This window comes from Sapajus apella, unplaced genomic scaffold, assembly GCF_009761245.1.
Source record: "Sapajus apella isolate SASKATOON/1434 unplaced genomic scaffold, GSC_monkey_1.0 scaffold130, whole genome shotgun sequence".
NCBI classification, from domain to species: Eukaryota; Metazoa; Chordata; class Mammalia; order Primates; family Cebidae; genus Sapajus; species Sapajus apella.
The window spans coordinates 1,969,306-1,989,178 of record NW_022437070.1 but is presented as its reverse complement, the minus strand read 5'-3'; the positions used below and the strand labels follow the sequence as shown (position 1 = coordinate 1,989,178).

The following is a 19,873-nucleotide window of genomic DNA, read 5'->3' as shown; positions in this document are numbered from 1 at the left end:
CAGGACTGTAGGGGCCTCCAGATTTAGGTGATGGGAACCGTGAATTCCCAAGGACATCTGGGGGCAACCTAAGGTCCCAGAGCTATCTGACAGTGCTGTGGGGTGGCAGGACAATCATTCCCTATCTCTCTGTCCATCCGCAGGCCTTTGCGCCCCGCATTCCCCCTTCCCGGAATTTCCACCTCGGCGTGGTTGGGGAGGCCGCAGGGGTGGGGGCTGGGCTCTTGGGGCCGCCCCCTCCCCTTAACCCCTGCTTCACCGCAGCCCGCTCAGGCCCCGCCCCGTGACGCCAGCGAGCAGGAAGTCCTGGTTAATGATCAGCCACCCGGACAGGTGCGGGACAAGGCCGCGCACATCAGAGGCAGCCGCGGGGCAAGTGCCTTTCACTCTGCTCTCTAGGGTGGCAGCCGAAGGGGCTTGTCTCCCGAGACGAGGGTGAGGAGTCCAGCTGGGGCTTCCCAAACGTCCGCCTCTTGGGCACCACCAGAGGCGAGAAGTAGCCAAGTTGTTTCTAGGCATCCTGTTAGTTTACCCCATGGAGGTAAATTTCCTTTCCTCGGGCAGTCCCTGTAGCAGTCTACCCCAAATTCTCGCCCTACCAAGCAAGAACCCACTGCCTGTTTCTTCCAGGAAGCCTCTCAATGCCTCTTTCCCATCCCCACATGGGCGCTCAGTCCTCCACCTTCCAGGTAGAGACAGGGGATGGGCCAGCTACAGAAGGGTAATCTACTCCCGAGCATCTCCCTGCAGGAGCTATCCCCTCTCTGAGCCTCAGTTCTTTCATCTGGAAAAGGGGCCGATGGCTAAAACGCGACCAGTGGGTCGCACTCGTTGAAGGTCAGCCGGCGGGACCGCCTGGGTGCCGGGCGCCACCTGGAGGCTACCACGCAACGTCCTGTCCCTCGCAGGACCACTTCAGTCCCAAAGGGGGCGCAGCATCTCACACAACTAAGGGACCGAGAAGGAAAAAAAAAAAACATCTTTCGGTTTATTGAAGGAGCAGAAGTGGGCGGGAGAGGGGGGCAATAAAATGCTTTTGCCTCGTTTATAAAGAGCGAGTTTTCAGGAGGTCCCTTCTCAAGGAGGAGGGGGGCACCTCTCCCCCAACTACAAGCAGCAGCAAAGCCAAGCCAAGGAGGACAGAGGGAAACTGGAGGGGCCAAGAGACCCCAAACACCCCCTCGGACAGGAACCACAAGCTTTCTCCCCCCACCCACAATGCATCTACCCCAGGGGACCCATCTGGGCAGAGGAAGGGAGTATGTACACAGGTAGGGGTGGCACTGGGCTAGGTCGGGGAGGGAATAATTTATCCGCGGCAGCGGTGGGTGGCAAAGGGGCAGAGGGCAGTGGCCTGGAGGCAGTGGTGGCCTACGGGTCCCGTTCTTTCTTAACCTTGATGTCTCCAGCAAGGATGGTGGCGATCTCGCCCTGCATGAAGGCCCAGGGGACCGAGGAACCCACCAGCGGGCATTTGTCTCCGCTCGGGCAGTACACCTCCCCAGCCGGGCCCTGTGCCTTGATGAACTCGCGCGAGCAGGGAAAGCAGAACTTGTGTCCGGGCACCGAGGGGCACTGGACGAAGTGGGTGTCTTCCAGCCGCTCCCTGCACAGGGTACAGCACAGGGGGGCCCCAGGGGTCGCCCCAGTGCCGCCGCCACCCCCGCTGACAGCTTCGGCCCCCGCTGTAGGACTGACTTCGGCTTCACAGTTGCGGGCAACCAGGCGATGCTGGGTTGGAGGCTGGGCCGTGGAGGAGGCTGCAGGGCTGGCACCCCCTGCACGCAGAGGCCCCCCACCTCCGCCAGGGTCCTTGGGTGATTGGCCCAGGGCCTCGGCCACATTCTTCAGGGCAGCAATGGGTGAGGGCACACCAGGGGTCTCAGCGGAATATGGGCCACCGGGTGCCACCCAGTGTCGTTGCTGCTGCTCCTCGGTGGTCATCTTCCCAGCTGCCTCGCCTTCAGGCTCGGGGGATGCCTTGCGACGGCGCGGCGTGGGGGCCAGGTTCCGGGATGGGGCTCGCGGAGGTGGGCCACAAAGAGCCGCAGGGGCCGTCTCTGGATACTGCTGGGGCAGGGCCTCTGCGGGGGCTGGCTCGCGGAAGCTGCGGACGCCGTCGGTCAGCAGCTCACCCAGCTGCCGCCATTCTCCTGAGCCATGCCGGCGTTCATATTCGAGGTACTTGAAGCCCGAAGAGGCAAGTGCCTTGCCCGGCTCCCGCAGAGCATCGTGGAACATCTGGCGAGCCACCGCCAGGACGCCTGCGTACACATTGCCAGAACCACAGGGGTATTCGGTGAAGAGCTTCAACTCGAACTCGTATCCTGGAGGACGGGCAGTAGCATCGAAGGCGAACACCCTCCCCACCAGCCCGTGATCCTTCTTGAAGCGCACATTGAACGGGGCGCAGGCGGACAGCGCCAGTAGCTGTTCCCGCACTGCTTTGGGGCGCCCGTGCCATTCCTCTGCCCGGCCCCGCATGGCCTCGTTCAGTTCTGCCAGACAGTCCGCATTCCTCTGCTGCTTCTCTTTCTCGAAATCGGAGCCGAAGAGGGGCCGGGCAGGACTCAAGCCGGGTGCCAGCGTCAGGCCTCGGCTTCCCAGGCCAGACACTGCCGCTGCCAGCAGCCCAGGGGGCATCAAGCCAGGCATGGAGCCAAGCAAGGCCCTTCGCGCCCCCTCTGCCACGGCCTCCTCACGGCCAAGCCCATTGGCCAGGCGGGACCCCAGAGTGTATTCCAGGGCAGGCGAGGGCAGGGGGAGGCGGCCTGATGATGTGGCCCTGTCATAGCGGTCCTGGCCTGAGACGCCGCCGCCGGTCCCTGACGGCTGGGGCTGGGCCTGCGGGGGCGGCAGCTGGGGCCCCTGTGCGGCGGCAGCAGCCAGGTCCTTGGTGGCCGGGTGCTTAAGGGCCGGGGGCCCGGGGGAGCGGCCTTCGGGGAGCACGTGGCTGCGCTTGAGCTGGCGGGCGGCATCGATGAGCAGTTCGATGCGGTCCGCGCCCTCGAAGTTCACGCAGCCGCGGCACACCGCCTCGCTGAAGTCCCACACCATGGCCCACGGCATCTTGGGCAGGTCGCACAGGTAGCACCACTGGCGGCGAGACGCCTGCACAGACGCCATGGCCCCAGTCCGCGCGCCGCCCGGCCCCCGCGTTCCACCGGCCGCCGCCGTGCGATCCGCGCCGCCGCCGTGCGATCCGCGTCCCCGGGACAGCGCGAGCCACGGTCCGGCCTCCGGCTCGGCCTCCCAGCCGGATCCAGGCCCGGCCCCCCTTCCCCGCCCCCTGGGCCCTAAGCCTTTTTGCTCACTCCCGCCTCCCTCGCAGAGGCAGGCTGAGGCACGTCGGCGCCCCCGCCCGGTCCGGGCTCCAAGCCGAGGCGCACAGCTCGGGTCCCACGATGGGCCTCTCTCACCGCCGCCTAGGGCTCCCGCCGCTCTCGCCGCCGCCGCTGCAACGGCCGCCGCCGCCTCCACCTCCTTCTTCTGCCCCAGAGGCCGCTTCGCAGGGAAAGTTACATAACGCGCCGGCAAAGCCTTCTGGGAAACGTAGTCCCGCCGGGGCCTGCTCTTAAAGGGAACGGCGGGTAGCGGCTGGCTGCGGGGGTCGCCGCCTCTCCTCGCGCAACCCTTACTCCTCCTCGCCTCGGGGCCGGAGTTCGGCGCGCCGCGAGGAGCTGGGACACAAAGGTGGGAGGCGAGGACGAAATACGAATGATCAGAGCTACTCCGGGTTCAGAAATTGTGGGGGTGGGTGGATAGGTTGCCGGGCTTCCAACTTCTGTTTCGATTTGCTGTGCAGCTTTAGGTAAATTGTCTTGCCCTCTCTGAGCCTCAGTTTCCTCGCCCAGCAAAGGTGGGCCAGTGACGAATTAGGAAGGCAGCAGCTTCTGGGGCGGGTCGGAGAAGCTCTGATTGATTGGCTTCAGAGAAGGGACGAGAAGCTGCCAGCTAGGAGGGGGTGGGGGTGGCCACTTGGCATTTCGTCCTCCCCCGGAATCCCTGGCTCTGGGGCCCGCCACAGCCAGAGGAGGGAGAGGACTAAGGGCTCCCGAGTCAGAGCTTTGCCTCAGTTTGCTAAAGGAGGGGGGCGACCGAGCCCCCTCTAACCCTGTCCCAGCTCTGCTCGCGTGCTCTGGTCTCTAAAGGGTTACACCGTCGGCCACTAGGCGTCCCCCACCCGCTTCACTACAATTCCCAAAATGCACCGCGGGGCGGACAAAGTGACGTACTTCCGCCGTCTGGGAGGTTGGGGGAGGCCTACCAGATTCGCGATACCTCCCCCGCTCCCCACCCCCAACTTTATGGGGGTCTTTGCGTGCTTTCGGAGCATGGCGTTTGCGGGACCCTTAGCCTCTATTGCTCCCCAGTTTGAGGGAGAGTAAGGGGCCAAGAGGAGGGAGTTGCTGGGGAAGGGCAAATACCCGACCACCTTTCCCGAACCTTGAGAGCTAACTACCTGGGAGGCCCAATCAGGCTTTGGGGACCCTCCTGTCTTCTTTCCCCGGCATTGGGAAAGGGACGAGGCTGTCTTTGGGGAAGGGCGGAGACGGGTCTCCAGGTTCTAACCCACAGCAGCCCCTTTCTCTTTCTAGGCCTGGGTCCGTGTTAGGTGCTTAAAAATATTTGAATGACGTGCCAGTTGGCCCTGGTTTTCAGTCTAGTGAGGGGCTGTCCCTTCCCCTCCCGTCCCACTGCAACCGCAGCAGCTCTGATTGTTACCCAGACTTCACAATTTCAAAATAGTTTCACAATGTTGCCTACCACCTGTATTTGAACACTTTTCTCTCTTAAAAAAAGATTTATGAGGCCGAGGTGGGAGGATTGCTTGAGCCTGACGGTAGAGGCTGCGGTGAACCATGATTGCGCCACTGCACTCCAGCCTGGGCGATAAAGCAAGACCCTATCAAAAAAAAGAAAAAGATTTATCTACTTTTGCCGCATGCGGGTACTTGGTTCGCAATGATGGGTTTCATGTACTGATTACCTTAAAAAAAAAAAAAAAAAGTTAAAACTACAGAATCATTCTGGAGGCATTCATATGTCACTTAAAATTGCCTTTGGGCCATTATTTACTAAACACTAATGGGAGTTAAGACTTCTGGCCTGATTCGGCCTTCAGGTGGACTGGACTGGCCTCTGACCAGCTGTGGCCTTGGGCAAATGTCTAAAGTTCTTGGGAAAAATGAAGACCCTCTCCCCCCAACCAGTCTGTTTTTATTTGGGTACCTTCAGATTGAATGGAAACTTGCATATAAATGCTTAGTTTGATGCTTGGCACAGAAGTGCCATAAATGGAAGTTGTTTTTAAGCTGTGCAGTTAGTCAACTATTCAACCCCTCTTCCGTTCTGGGCATTGCTGGGGACACGGCAGTGATTGAGACAGACTTAAGCTCTGCCCCCGAGAAGCCCCAGCCTGGTGATGGAGGCAGATATTAAACTTAAATTTACTCAAAATGATGAACTAAAATTTGTGATAGCTGCTGTGGAGTGTGTGTTAGGGAAAGCTTTCCTGGCCAGGCGTAGTGGCTCATGCCTGTAATACCAGCACTTTGGGAGGCTTGAGGAGTGTGGATTACTTGAGGTCAGAAGTTTGAGACCAGAATGGCCAACATGGTGAAATCTTGTCTCTAAAAATTAAAAAATTAGGCTGGGCGGGCCAGGCGCAGTGGCTCATGCCTGAAATCTCAGCACTTAGGGAGGCCAAGGTGGGTGGATCACAAGGGCAGGAGTTCAAGACCAACCTGACCAACATAGTGAAACCCCATCTCTACTAAAAATACAAAAATTAGTTTGGTGTGGTGGCCCACACCTGTAATCCCAGCTACTCGGGAGGCTGAGGCAGGAAAATTGCTTGAACCTGGACCCGGGAGGTGGAGTTGCAGTGAGCCGAAATCGTGCTACTGCACTCCAGCCTGGCAACAGAGAAAGACTCTGGGGGAAAAAAAAAAAAAAAAAAAAAAAAAGAAAGAAAAAGTATAATATAATTATAGGAAGAAAACCTCTGACATCTTTATGCCCATTTACAGATGAGAATGCTAGAAGCCCATGGCTACTCAGTTGGCCGGAGCAGCCTCAGGGCTTGAGTCATGTCTGAGTCCAGGATGATGGTGACTGTCTACTTTGTTACCTGGCCCTGCAGCAGAGTAAAAGAACCAGTTCCTGCCTTCATGACATTATGGGGCAAATGTGCCTTAAACAGATAAGTCCTGTGTTCATTTAGAGATACCATGAAAAAGAACCTGGCTGTGTGTGGGGGCTCATGCTTGTAGTCCCAACACTTTGGGAGGCCAAGGTCGGAGGACTGCCTGAGCCCAAGAGTCCAAGACCAGCCTGGACAACACAGGAAAACCCCATCTCTACAAAAATCAAACAGCCGGGCAGATGGTGCAGGTCTGTGGTCCCAGCTACTTGGGAGGCTGAGGCAGGAGGAGTGCTTGAGCCTGGGAGGTCGAGGTTGCAGTGAGCCGTGTTAGTGCCACTGCATTCCAGTCTGGGCAACAGAGCGAGATCCTATCTCAAAAAAACAAAAAAGAAAGAAAAGAAAAGAAAAAGAAAAAGAACCACAGACACTGAGAGAGACTCTAAGAGGCAAACCCATATTAGCCTTGGGGAGGGAATCTAGGACTTTCTCCTGGAGGTCACATTTAGACTGGTATCTAAAGGATGAATAGGAATAAGATTTCATGTGAACAGAAGACTTGATGGATTTAAAAACCAAAAAAAGGCTGGAAAACCACCAGCCTCCCAATTGCCTGCCTGTGCAGGGGGCAGGTGTAGGTGCTGGTCCCCCCAGGCCCGTCTCAGACAGCGCCTCAAGTAATTGTATTAAAAATAAGTTTATTGATATCTTGTCACCACTGGGGAGAAAGGAGGGGGTTGAGCTCCAGAAGTCAGAGATGGCAATGGTAGGCAGAGAACCCAATCTCTGCCTCTCCTATCAGAACTCGGAGTCTCCTCTCCCTAGGGTATAGACGGCTGTATCCTCTTTGTCATCCATATTTTGATTTGTCTCACGACTCCCACCCCCTCCAAAGTCTGGGATGGGGAGGTAGGGAGTCCCCCACGGGTCAATTCTTTTCAAGTCAAGAACAGGAATTGTTAGGGAAGGGCTATGTGCAGACCCGAGAGGTTTCCTCCCCACCCCACATAGGGCAATAATAAATAACATGAAATCGATGGCTTAGAAGTCAGGGTTAAGGGAGGCAGCCAGGCAGACAGCACTGTACCAGAGAAAGGGGTTGGGGGGGCCCACTGCTGAGGCCCCCCCAGAGAATCAGGCACTAACTAGCACAGGGAGTGGGTGCTCACATCCCTGGAGCAGGGAGCTAGGGTGCAGCTGGGATGGGCAGAGAGCATCGCCCCCCTCGACTGCGCCAAGCTGGGGAGAGGGGGTGCAGGCAGGAGTGTAGATAGTAGATTTCACGGAGATTTCCATCGACCGTGCCTTTTCCGTGTAGGGAAACCTTTTCTCCGCTTGTGTGGGGGGGGAGTCGTGTGGAGGGAGTGGGGCTGAAGGTAGCCGGGGCGCCCCCTCCTCACTTCTTGGGGCAATGATCACTCCCCTGGCTGCCACCACTGCCCCGTCCACCACAGCAGCCACCACAGACACGGGCTCTGGGGTGATCTCTACTTTGGGGGCTGGAGGGGGCAGGACAGGCCTGGGAGCTGGGGGTGGGGGTGGGGGTGGGGGCAGAGGTGGGGGGAGGGAGTCGACTGGGGTTCCTGGCAGAAGGGGCAGCAGGGCGCTGAGGGCCTCGCTCAGTTTGGCCAGTCCCTGTCGAAGGGTACCAGCCAGTTCCCGGATGGCGTTGGCAGTCTCCTGCTGGGCTCGCAGGAAGTCCAGGGAGGGGTCTGGGGCCGAGAGCATGGGTGGAGGCCGAGGAGGGGGTGGGGGGCTTGGGGGTGAGGGTGCCACTTGGGCCAGCGGCAGTGGGGGTGGCAGTGGAGGGGCTGGAGGCGGTGGAGACAGGGCCAGGCGAGGCAGCTGGACTGGCTGCAGGGCCGAAGGGGGTGGGGACTCACGCTCCTTGGGCCGAGGGCAGCCCCCTTCCTGGGGATTGCAGGAGGGCCGGGCCCAGGGCTCGGGGCTGCTGGAGTCCCCCTTGCTGTGGGCTGATGTATCTGTAGAGAGAGAAATGCAGGTAAGGGGTGAATGACCCTTGATGCTGCCGTGATTTCCCCTTTCCCCCTCCCTCCCTCACCTTCCCCCAACCTAAACCTAGAACAGAGTCTTTCTCTGTTACCCAGGCTGCAGTGCTGTGGCATGATCTCGGCCAACTGCAATCTCCACCTCCCAGGTCCAAGCGATTCTCCTGCCTCAGCCTCTGGAGTGGCTGGGATTACAGGTGCCCACCATCACACCCAACTAATTTTTGTATTTTTAGTTGAGACAGGGTTTCACCATGTTGGCCAGGCTGGTCTCGAACTCCTCACCTCATCATCCGCCACCTTGGCCTCCCAAAGTGCTGGGATTACAGGCATGAGCCATTGCACTCAGCCCCAGAACGATCCTTTTAAAACGTAAGCCAGATCATGCCTTAGACGAGAAGCTCCAAGGAAGGCCAGTCTTTCTACCCAGAGAAGAGTCTGTGCCAGCTTTAGTGAAAACAGGTCCTGGAAGTCCCTTGCTGGCAGGCAGCTCCCATTTCACCCACAGTAAGAGCCAACACTTTTTTTTTTTTTTTTGAGACAGTCTCACTTTGTAGCCTAGGCTAGAGTGCAGTGGTGCGCGTATGATCTTGGCTCACTGCAACCTCCATCTTCTGGCTTCAAATGATTCTCCTGCCTCAGCCTCCCCAGATAGCTGGGACTACAGGTATGTGCCACCCTGCCTGGCTAAATTTTTGTATTTTTAGTAGAGACAGGGTTTTCTTGGCCAGGCTGGTCTCAAACAGGCTGACCTCAAGTGATCTATCCACCTTGGCCTCCCAAAGTTCTGGGATTGCAGGCATGAGCCACCATGCCCAGACAAGGGCCAACATTTGACAAGGCTCTGAACTATGTGGATACTGCACCCACTGCTGGATCCTGAGGAGGTGAGAGAGGGGCCTGGGGCAGAGTAAGGGTGGCCGGGTACTGGGGACATTTCCCTGAGACTCTCTCCAACCAAGGCTGCAGGATTTTCCAGTTCAGCCCCCAGCCTGGTAGGCTTCCTCAGTCTCTACTCACCTGGGGTCTGACTCATGCTCGTGGGCTTGAACACAGTCTGCATACACAGGCTCCCAGCTTCCTGGGCCCAGCCTGAACCTCTCGCCTGAGCTCCTGACTCCTCTCTCCTGCTGGGCACTCTAGATTGTCTAAAAATGCTCCAAACTCCCTTGCTCAGAGCTGGGCTTCTGATCCTCCCCAAACCTGCTCCTCCCTCAGCTACCCCATCTCAGCAGATGCAGCTCCATCCTCCTAGCTGCTCAGGTTAAACACCTTCACTGTTTGGTTTACTAAGACACCATCTGCGTGCAGACACTATCAGCTCTGCCTTCAAATTAATTACATCCAACGTCTTTCTCCATGGTCCCCCACCCCTGGTCTAACCGCCAGCATCTCCCAGCGAGACCACTGCAGTCACCACCTCACTGACGGCTCTCTGCTTCCACCCCTGCCCCTGACACTGTCTTTTTCCACCATCAGCCTGAGGGGGTCCAACTAAATCACAAGGCAGTGAGGCTACAGGAAACAAGCTAGTCACAAAGGACCACAGGTCTTAGGGCCGTTTATATGAAATGTCCAAAAGAGGCAAATCTGGCTGGGTGCAGTGGCTCATGCCTGTAATCCCAGCGCTTTGGGAGGCTGAGGCGGGTGGATCAACTGAGGTCAGGACTTTGAGACCAGCCTGGCCAACATGGTAAAATCCCATCTCTAGTAAAAATACAGAAAACCAGCTGAGTGTGGTGGCTCATGCCTGTAATCCCAGCTATTCAGGAGGCTGAGGCAGAAGAATTGCTTGAACCTGGGAGGTGGAGGTTGTAGTGAGCTGAGGGCACGCTACTGTACTCCAGCCTGGGCAATAGAGCAAGATTCTGTCTCAAAAAGAAAAAAAATAGGCAAATCTATAGAGACAGAAAGCAGACGAGTGGCTTCCAGGGGCTGGGGGAAGATGGGGAAGATGGGGATTGGGGATGGCTAAGAGGTGCAGGGTTTCTTTCTGGAGTGATGAAAATGTTCTAAAATTGATTGTGGTGATGGTTGCACAACCGTGACTATACTAAAAGCCATTGATTTGTACACTTTGTTTTTTATATTTTTGAGACAAGAGTCTCGCTCTGTTGCCCATGCTGGAGTGCAGTGGTGAGATCTCAGCTCACTGCAGGCTTAACCTCCCCAGCTTAGCGATCCTCCCGTCTCAGCCTCCTGAGCTGCTGGGACCACAGATGCACAACCCCATGCCAGGCTAATTTTATTTATTTTTTTGTAGAGATGAGGTCTCACTATGTTGCTCAGGCTGGTCTCAAACTTCTGGGCTCAAGCGAATTGTACACTTTAAGTGAGTTGATAGTATAGTATGGGAATTATATCTAATATAATTATTTTTAAAAATACAAGTCAGGCCAGGCACAGTGGTTCACATCTGTAATCCCAGTAGTCTGGGAGGTCGAGGCGGGCGGATCACGAGGTCAAAAGATCTACACCATCCTGGCCAACATGGTGAAACCCCGTCTCTACTAAAAATACAGCAATTAGCTGGGTGTGGTGGTGCGTGCCTGTAGTACCAGCTACTTGGGAGGCTGAGGCAGGAGAATCGCTTGAACCTGGGAGCCGAGATCGTACCACTGCACTCTGTCCAGCCTGGCAACAGAGCAAGACTCTGTTCCAAGAAAAAAAATATGTAAGTCAGATATTGTTTCTATGCTTGAACCGTCCTGTGGCTCCCACCTCGCTCAGGGTAAAAGCAAAGTCCTTGAGGCCTCTAGGGCCCTGCCTCCCTGACCTCAGCTCCCATCCCTCCCTCTGAACTTACTTAGCTCTAGCCATGTGGGCTCCTTGCGAACCCTCAAACACATCAGGCCTACTTCTTTTTTTTTCTTTTTTTTTGAGTAGGAGTCTCATTCTGTCACCCAGGCAGGAGCGCAGTGGCGCAGTCTCGGCTCACTGCAGCCTCTGCCTCCTGGGCTCAATCGATTCTCCCACCTCAGCCTCCTGAGTCGCTGGGACTACAGGTGTGCACCACCATGCCTGGCTAATTTTTGTTTTGTTTTTGTAGAGACAGGGTTTTGCCATGTTGCTCAGGCTGGCCCGTCCCTCTCCTTTTCTCTCCCCTAACCCTACCTGATTCCTCTCCTAGCTCTTATCTCCACCTGGCATGGAGTGGCTCTGCGTCTGCTGTCTGCCTCCTCCTCCTGATGTCAGCTCCATCAGGCAGGGCTTTCGATCGCTCCCTTCTGTTTACCCGGTGCCTAGAACAATGTCCAGCACAACATTTTTTCTTTAATGAGAAAACAACTGGGGCTTCCAGAGAGTCAGCGCTGATTGGGTCCCAGGCTCCAGAGCTCCCAGCAGCCACAGGAGAAAGTCCAGCCTCTTCCCACAGCTCTGGGGCCTCAGCGCTTGCTCCCACCTCCTTCTTTCTGTCTGTCTTCCCACGTGCTGTTCCCTGGGCCAGGCTCACACTGCCTCTTGCGTCAGCTCGGATGTTTTTCTCGGATGTTCCTTCCTTGGGGAAGTTGGCCTCTCGCTCCTTGGCCAAATCAGATTACCCCGTTCTTCTCTCAAAAACAGCCAGCCAAAGAAAGAGAGAGAAAAGAAAAAAAAAATAACAAAAACAAAAAACCAGCCATCCAGGCTAGGCACAATGGCTCACGCTAGAAATCCCAGCATTTTGGGAGGCCCAGGCATGTGGATCACCTGATGTCAGGAGTTTGCGAACAGCCTGGCCAACATGGTGAAGTCCTGTCTCTACTCAAAATATAAAAATTAGCTGGGCGTGATAGGGCATGCCTGTAATCCCAGCTACTCCAGGTACAAGAATCGCTTGAACCTTGGAGGCAGAGGTTGCAGTGAGACTAGATCGAACTCTAGCCTGGGTGACAGATCAAGACCCTGTCTCAAAGACAAACCAACAAACCAGCCACATCCTGCCCTGGCTGCTGGGGTCCAGCCTCCCTGGGCCAGCCACCAGCAGGAGGTAGGGGAGGCTGGGAGACAGATAAGCAGAGCGGACAGTTACAGGACAACTGAGCCAGGCCCTGGGCTAAATCCCCTCTTACATCATCTCATGGAGTCCTCCCAGCCATTCTCTGGGGAAGGCACCATCATGATCATCGCCCCATTTTACAGATGAGGTGACTTGATGCTCAGAGAGAGGTGTCATATGCAGAAAAGGGATTTGAACCTGGGTTGACTCCAGAGTCCGTGCTTTTGTTCGTTTTGTAGAGATGGGGGCCTCGCTATATTGCCCAGGTTGGTCTCAAACTCCTAGCCTCAAATGATCCTCCTACCTTGGCTTCCCAAAGTGCTGGGATTACAGGTGTGAGCCACTGCATGGCCAGAGTCCACGCTCTTTTTGTTTTTGAGACAGAGTCTCACTCTGTCACCCAGGCTGGAGTGCAGTGGCATAATCTGGACTCACTGCAACTTTTACCTCCCAGGTTCACTCATGCCTCAGCTTCCTGAGGAACTGGGATTATAGGCATGTGCACCACGCCTGGCTGATTTTGTATTTTTAGTAGAGACGAGGTTTTACCATGTTGGCCAGGCTGGTCTCGAACTCCTGTTCTCAAGGGATTCGCCCACCTTGGCCTCCTCGGTCTCCCAGAGTGCTGGGATTACAGGTGTGAACCACTTCGCCACAGCAGAATCCATGCTCTTAAACACTCCTGGGGCAAGGGCTGTGGGCCTGGGGTGTGGGTATTGGTAGGAAGTCTTCCTTATAAGGAACATGGGAATTGCAGCCACTCAGAAATGTGGCTTTTCTGGTCTACTGAGTAAAAAGGAACAGAAAGTAGCCCAGCCTTCATGCCCACCAGGTTCACAGGAGTCATAGAGGCCACTGCAAGAGTTGTTTTTTTTTTTTTGGTTTTTACTTTTTTCTTTTAGAGACAGAGTCTAGCTTTGTCACCCAGGCTGGAGTGTAATGGTGTGATCTCCACTCACTGCAACTTCCACCTCCCAAGCTCAAGCAATTCTCCTGCCTCAGCCTCCAGAGTAGCTGGGATTATAGGCACACACCACCACGCCTGGCTAATTTTTGTATTTTAGTAGAGATGGGGTTTCACCAGGTTACCTAGGCTGATCTGGAGCTCCTGACCTCAGGTGATCTACCTGCCTCAGCCTCCCAAAGTGCTGGGATTACAGGTGTGAGCCACGGTGCCCAGCTGTTTTTTTTTTTGAGGAAGGCTGTCGCTCTGTTGCCCAGGTTGGAGTGCAGTGGTACGATCACGGCTCACTGCAACCTCTGCTTCCCAGGCTCAAGGGATCCTCATGCTGCCTCAACGTCATGTGTGGCTGGGACCAAGGTGCCATGCCACCATGGCTGGTTAATTTTTGGATTTTTTTGTAGAGATGGGGTCTCACTTTGTTGCCCAGGCTGGTCTTGCACTCCTGGGATCAAGCAATCCTCCAGCCTCAGGCTCCCAAAGTGCTAGGATTACAGACATGCCTCTGTGCCTGGCTTCACTGTGAGAGTTAAAATTACATTTATTTGCAAACTTTGGATCTCAGTTTTCCCTACTTGTTGTTTTTGTTTGTTTTGAGAAGGAGTCTCGCTGTGTCACCCAGGCTGGAGTGTAGTAGCACGATCTCAGGTCACTGCAACCTCCACCTCCCAGGTTCAAGTGATTCTCCAACCTCAGCCTTCTGAGTAGCTGGGATTACAGGTGCATGCCACCATGTCCGGCTAATTTTTATATTTTTTTAGTAGAGATGGGGTTTCGCTATGTTGGCCAGGCTGGTCTCGAACTCCTGACCCCAGGTGATGTGCCTGCCTCGGCCTCCTGAAGTGCTGGGATTAGGCATGAACCACTGCACCTGCCCCTCAGTTTCCGTACTTGTAAATGAGTGTGTGACCTGGGACTACACAGAGTGCTGAGATTATAGGCATGAGCCACCGTGCCAGGCCTGTGTAAAGTTCTAATCGAGGATGCTCTATGCATGTTCCCGCCTCAGAACCTTTGCACATGCTGTTTCCTATAGCAGGAGTGCCCTTTTCCCAGGTGTCTGCCAGGCTCACACTATTCTCACCTCTACTTGAATTTCACCTTCTCTGAGAAGCCCTTCCTGACTACCCTTACAGCCCCCTTCCGTGACTCACCATCCTCTGAATATGCCTTATTTCTCCTCTTAGTTCTTACCACCTCCTGTATACACAGTCTATTTTGGGGGTTACTTCTTTGTGGTCTGTTTTCTTCAACTACATAGAATGTCGGCTCCATAAGGAAAGGGGATCTTGTTTTTCTTTACAGTATTCCCTGCACTTACAATAGTAGCTGCCTTGAAAGGGGTTCTCAATGTATTATTTGTTAAATGAGTCAATGAAGCGGTTATACAGCTTCTGAAAAAATAAGTTGGCCATCTCTGCTCTGCTCCTATGGGGCCATCTCACAGATGGAAACACCGAGGTTTGATTCAAGGTTTGAGAACAAGGATCCCACGTGATTGTGTCACCTTCCTGCTTAAGAGACTTTCATGCCTGCTGAATGCACTTAAGAGCAAATCCAGGCTGGGCGCGGTGGCTCATGCCTGTAATCCCAGCACTTTGGGAGGCCGAGGAGGGCGGATCATCTGAGATCGGGAGTTGGAGACCAGCTTGGTCGACATGGTGAAATCCTATCTCTACCAAAAATACAAAAACTACCCAGGCATGGTGGTGGGCATCTGTAATCCCAGCTACTCAGGAGGCTGAGGCAGGAGAATCACTTGAGCCTGGGAGGCAGAGGTTGTAGTGAAGCCAAGATTGTGCCCCTGCTTTCCAGCCTGGGCAACAGGGCGAGACTCCATCTAAGAAAAAAAAAAAAGCAGGTTCAAATTCCTGACCTTGACTTCCACACCACGTGTAATCTAATTCTGACACACTCATTAACTCCTGGTCAATATTAACTCTTGTTATTGCTAGGCAATCTAGCCCAGTGGTTAACTGCCATGGACTGGGAGTTGGACACACACTTATGTTTGAGTCCTGACTCTGTCACTTACTTGCTGTGTGACCTTGTGTTGGTGAATGAACCTCTCTGAATCACTTGATCTTGAATTGTCTTAATTGATCATGCCCATGTTCCTCCCCTTCTTCCAACCCTTCAGTGGCTCCTCATAGCAGTCAGGATAAAATCCAAACTCCTCACCTTGGCCTAAAGGCGCAGTATGGTCTGGCCTTTCCTGACCTCTCTGAGCTCATCTCAAAATGTTACTTTTCTTCAACCTTTCCCCTCTACACCCTCTGCTCTGCAACTTTTAGTTTCCCAAACTGGCCAAGCTTTCTTGCCTCCAAGCCATTGCACGTGCTGTTTCCTCTACCAAAAATACCTTCCCAGCTCTTCATCTTACTCTTTGCATTTCAGCTCTGATGCCCCCTCCTCCAGGAAGCCCTCCTGGATACTCCCCCTCCCCCGCCCCCCCCCCCCCTCAGAGTCAGAAACCCCGTCTGGGCTCCCACAGTCCCTAGGATCCCCCACCCCAGCCCTGTCCCCTCAACTCATCACTGTCTTCCCCACCCCACTACTGGACTGGCTCAGTCATCCATGTGTCTCCAGCCTTATCCAGCACAGAGCAGGTGCTCAGGGGATGGCTGTAGAAGAAATAATCCAGAATCAAAGCTAAGCAGGAAGTCTCTGTAGTCAGCTCTCCACACCTCTATCGAAGGCATGACCTTGGGAAAATGACCAAACACGTCTGAGTCTTTGATTTAGGAAATAGTGAAATAGTATGCATCTCGCCGCAATGACGATTCTATCAAGAACTAACAGTGAGAGTTCAGGAGGTGCTGACCTCAGCAACTTACCCATATTAGCTCATTTAATCTTTACAGCAACACTTTGAGGGGCAGACTATTTTTATCTCCATTTTACAGATGCAGCAACTGAAGTACAGTAACTTACTCAGATGACACACTGGAGTGGCAAAGTTGTGATTGGAGCCCAGGCAGTCTGCCTCCAGAGTCACTACTCTACACTGCCTTTCATGAAATCCCGCCTGTGCTGACGATCCCAGGTGTGGACCTGAGTCAGGCCTCCTAGGTCTGGTTTCATTCCTGACTCTTGACAGTCACTAGCTAAGGGACCTGAGGCAAGTCATTTCATTTCTCTGCGTTTCAGTTTCCCTCGCTATAAAGTAAGGAGGACAGCACCCATCTCACAGGCTGCAGCAAGTCTTGGATGAGCCACGTAAAAGGCTTGGAACAGCGCAGGCACACAGCCAACTTTGTGTTTGCTCTCGCTAAGGCGATGCTGAAGACACTCACCTGCACGCGCAGGCACACAGCCAACTTTGTGTTTGCTCTGCTAAGGCGATGCTGAAGACACTCACCTGCACGTCGGTCCTCCCTGCGGTCTTCCGACAACACATAGCGTTGGGGGCAGGCGCTTGGGGGCGGCGGCTGTGAGGAGGGTGCTGCAGGGGGCTCCTCCGCCCCAGCACCTGCCCCTGGCACCGCCACACCTGGCCCCAGGATGGCAAAAATGGTCTCCTCTTCCGCGGAGAAGGCGTCCTCCGCGGCGGGCCCGGCACCCTGCGTGGAGTGCGGCACGCGGGCGAGCTTCTCCTTGGTGCGGCGCTTGAAGTCGTTCCAGCGCTTCTGCACCTCCTGGCCGGTGCGCTTCCAGCTGGTGATACCGTTGATCTTGGCAGCGATGCCGTCCCACACGCGCCGCCGCTCGGCCACGCTCACCCGACGGCTCTGCGCGCCGTAGAGCTGCGGGTAGTGGGCGCGCACCTCGCGGATCAGGATCTGGTTCTCTTCGAACGAGAAGCGCGGCTTGCGCAGCCGGGTGGTTTCCTCCGTTTCGCCCGCCGCCGCCGCCGCCGCCGAGGCCATGGCGCCCCCCGACGCCGCCGTCCGGCCGCCTGGCGCATGGGGGGCGCCGGCGCTGTGGGCAAAGGGCGCAAGGGGCTGGCGGGGGCTCGACGTCCCCCGCGCCGCCGCCCGCCCAGACCGCCGGGCCGCGAGCTCCTCGGCCGCTGGGGCAGAAGTGCGGGCGGGGGTCAGGGGGAGGGCAGGGGCGACGGGCACCCGGGGCAGTCGGAAGCGCCTAAGAATAGCTGACGCCAGCGGAGCGCTCGCCTCGGGCTTCACGTGGCGCTAAGTGCCACGCTGAGGAGTTGATGGAAATTGGGGGAGGGTCTGAGGGATGGAGGGAAAGGAGGAAAAGTGCGAGGAGAGGAGGTGTCTGCAGGACTTAGAGAGTGGGGGCACGGGAGGACAGGAAATGGAGGGAGGATGTGGGTGTCTTAGGGGTCTTAGATGCATGAAGATGAGGAGATGTGGAAGGGGCGATACACCAAGAAGGGGGGAATCTGGAGCAGAGGAGGCGCTCTAGGGGCTCCGGGGGGCAACGGGGCGTCTGTAAGACTGATATGAGAAGGGCCCTGAGAGGGGCTGTCCAGGAATAATGGTGAAGTGGAAGCTCCCCTATCAGTGGAAGAGCTGGGACGATCAAATATTAGGGATCAGGGTCTGCGAGGATTGTGGGGGCTCTGGGGATTGCCACAAATTAAGGGGAGCTCTGGAGATAATGGGGGTCCGGGATCACAAGGAGACAGCAGAGGCTACGGGGGACTGCAGGAAGAGGGAGGGTCGCGGAGGGTGGGGACCGAGTCGGGCCACGGGTCACTCACCGGCGTCGCCGCTGCCGCCGGTGGGTCAGGGCTTGGGCTTCTGCGGCCTGTTCCCACCCCCCGCCCCCTCCCTCCCCTCTTTGGGCCCCGCCTCCGGCCGCCCCGCATGCCAAGGCGCAGGCGCGTCCAACGCCAGTCGGCCCCAACGCCCTCAACCTTCCCCAGCATGGCGCAGGCGCAGAACTGCGCTCCGCCGAGCCCCACCGGCAGGCCGCAACTGCGCAGCCGCAAGGTTAGCGCCGCGCGGGTCCCCTACCCCCCCGCCAAGACCACAACGGCGCACGCGCGAAAACTCGTCGCGCGCATGCACGTCCCTGGGGTGGTACCCGGGACCTGGTCTCGGCGCAGGCGTAGCGAGCCTTGGAATAGGTGGGAGATGCTGGGAGCGCGGTAGTACCCAGCGGTGTCCCAGCCTTTCCGCCAGTCTTCCAGCCCACCCTGCCCTCTAACTACGCAACTGTCCCTTTCTTTAGGAGAAAGGGGAGTGAGGCAGCGCTGAAGGGAAGCGCTTCGTCTTCTTGACAACTGCGTGGCTGGGGTGGAGGCGTGAGAAAGCCGCTTTGCCTACTCGTTTGCCCGCCCCTTCGCTGGGCCGCTCCAGAGCTGCCCACCTCGCACCTCTAGAGGCTGGGCGTCCTGGGGATGTCCCACCCCGGGCGGATGCAGTAACCATAGCAACCCAGTAGCCTTCCAATCGCACCGTGGGTGCCCCTCTGTCCGTACATTTACCTCGAGGAGCCGGGAAGATGCGAGGGAAGAGCTTCTTGGCGAGTAGGGAGAGAGATCCTGACCCCGGCACGACTTTAAGCAAGTGCATGGAGACAGGAATGAAGCCAGAACGCAGGTCGGGTGAGCCGGATGGCAGGATGATGGAGCTCAGTCCAGCTGAGAAATGTGTTCGTTAGCGTCCTGCAGGAGTCCTCAAGGTCATTCGACAACCAGTGCTTCATTCATCTAGTCAATAAATATACATGAGCACTTACAACAATTCCTGGTACAATGAGCATAAAAGCAAAAATCCGTAGTCTGGGCCTGGCTCCGTGGCTCATGCCTGCAATCCCCACACTTTGGGAGGCCAAGGCAGGCGGATCACCTGAGGTCAGGAGTTCGAGACCAGCCTGGCCATCATAGCGAAACCTCATCTGTCCTGAAAATACAGGCATGGTGGTGCATGCCTGTACTTCCAGCTACTCGGGAGGCTCAGGCATGAGAATTGCTTAAACCCGGGAGGCAGTGGTTGCAGTGAGCTGAGATTGCACAGCTGCACTCTAGCCTGGGTGACAGAGCTAGATTCCGTCTCAAAAAAAAAAAAAAAAAAAAAAAAAAAGATTGGGTGAGTGTAAACTGACCAACAGTTTGAATGGTTTCCCCCAAAAAATAGAGGCTGATGTCCTGATCCCCCAGTGCTTCAGAATGTAACCTTATTTGGAAACAGGGCCCTTGGAGAGGGAATTCTTTAAGACGAGGCCATACCAGAGTGGAGTGGGCCCTTCGTTCATCATTCCTGGTGTCTATATAAGAAGAGAAGACACACAAAGGAAGACAGCTCTGTGGCGACAGAGATGGGGGTGCTGCAGCCACAAGCCCAGGAAGGCACTGTGCTATCATAAGCTGGAAGAAGCCAGGAAATATCCTCCCCTAGAGCCTTGTCGGGAGTGAGGCCATGCCCATGCCTTGATTCAGGATTGTCAGCCTGGTGAACTGGGAGACAATATGTTTATCTCTCTTTTTTTTTTTTTTGAGATAGAAAGTCTCCCTCTGTCGCCCAGGCTGGAGTACAGTGGTGCAATCTTGGCTCACTGCAGCCTCCTTCACCTCCCGGTTCCAGCAATTCTCCTGCCTCAGCCTCCTGAGTAGCTACGATTACAGGTGTCCGCCACCATGCCCAGCTAATTTTTGTATTTGTAGTAGAGACAGGGTTTCACCATGTTGGCCAGGCTGGTCTCAAACTCCTGACCTCAGGTGATCCGCCTGCTTCGGCCTCCCAAAGTGCTAGGATTACAGGTGTGAGCTACTGTGCCCGGCCATGTTTCTCTTGTTTTAAACCACCCAGTTTTTGGTGTCATGGCAGTCACAGGAAACAAATGCACTGGGGACCCCGGGGAGGCAT

At 55.8% G+C, this 19,873-nt stretch overlaps 2 protein-coding genes across 2 annotated transcripts; both read right to left on the bottom strand.

Annotated features, from left to right (window-relative positions):
• Nucleotides 1-963: 963 nt before the first annotated feature.
• On the bottom strand, nucleotides 964-3,917 carry IRF2BP1 (interferon regulatory factor 2 binding protein 1). The gene has a single exon (XM_032262584.1). The coding sequence runs from the start codon at nucleotides 3,124-3,126 to the stop codon at nucleotides 1,372-1,374; it is 1,755 nt and encodes a 584-aa protein (XP_032118475.1). The 5' UTR covers nucleotides 3,127-3,917; the 3' UTR covers nucleotides 964-1,371.
• Nucleotides 3,918-7,257: 3,340 nt separating this feature from the next.
• On the bottom strand, nucleotides 7,258-17,010 carry MYPOP (Myb related transcription factor, partner of profilin). The gene is given in 3 exon segments (XM_032262585.1): nucleotides 7,258-7,491; nucleotides 7,493-8,127; nucleotides 16,456-17,010. Coding segments are annotated over 3 exon segments (1,209 nt in total). The 5' UTR covers nucleotides 16,964-17,010; the 3' UTR covers nucleotides 7,258-7,425.
• Nucleotides 17,011-19,873: the final 2,863 nt, after the last annotated feature.

What these genes read in the sequence shown, in the direction of transcription:
- IRF2BP1 (XM_032262584.1), bottom strand. Translation starts at nt 3,126, where the DNA reads ATGGCGTCTGTGCAGGCGTCTCGCCGCCAGTGGTGCTACCTGTGCGAC.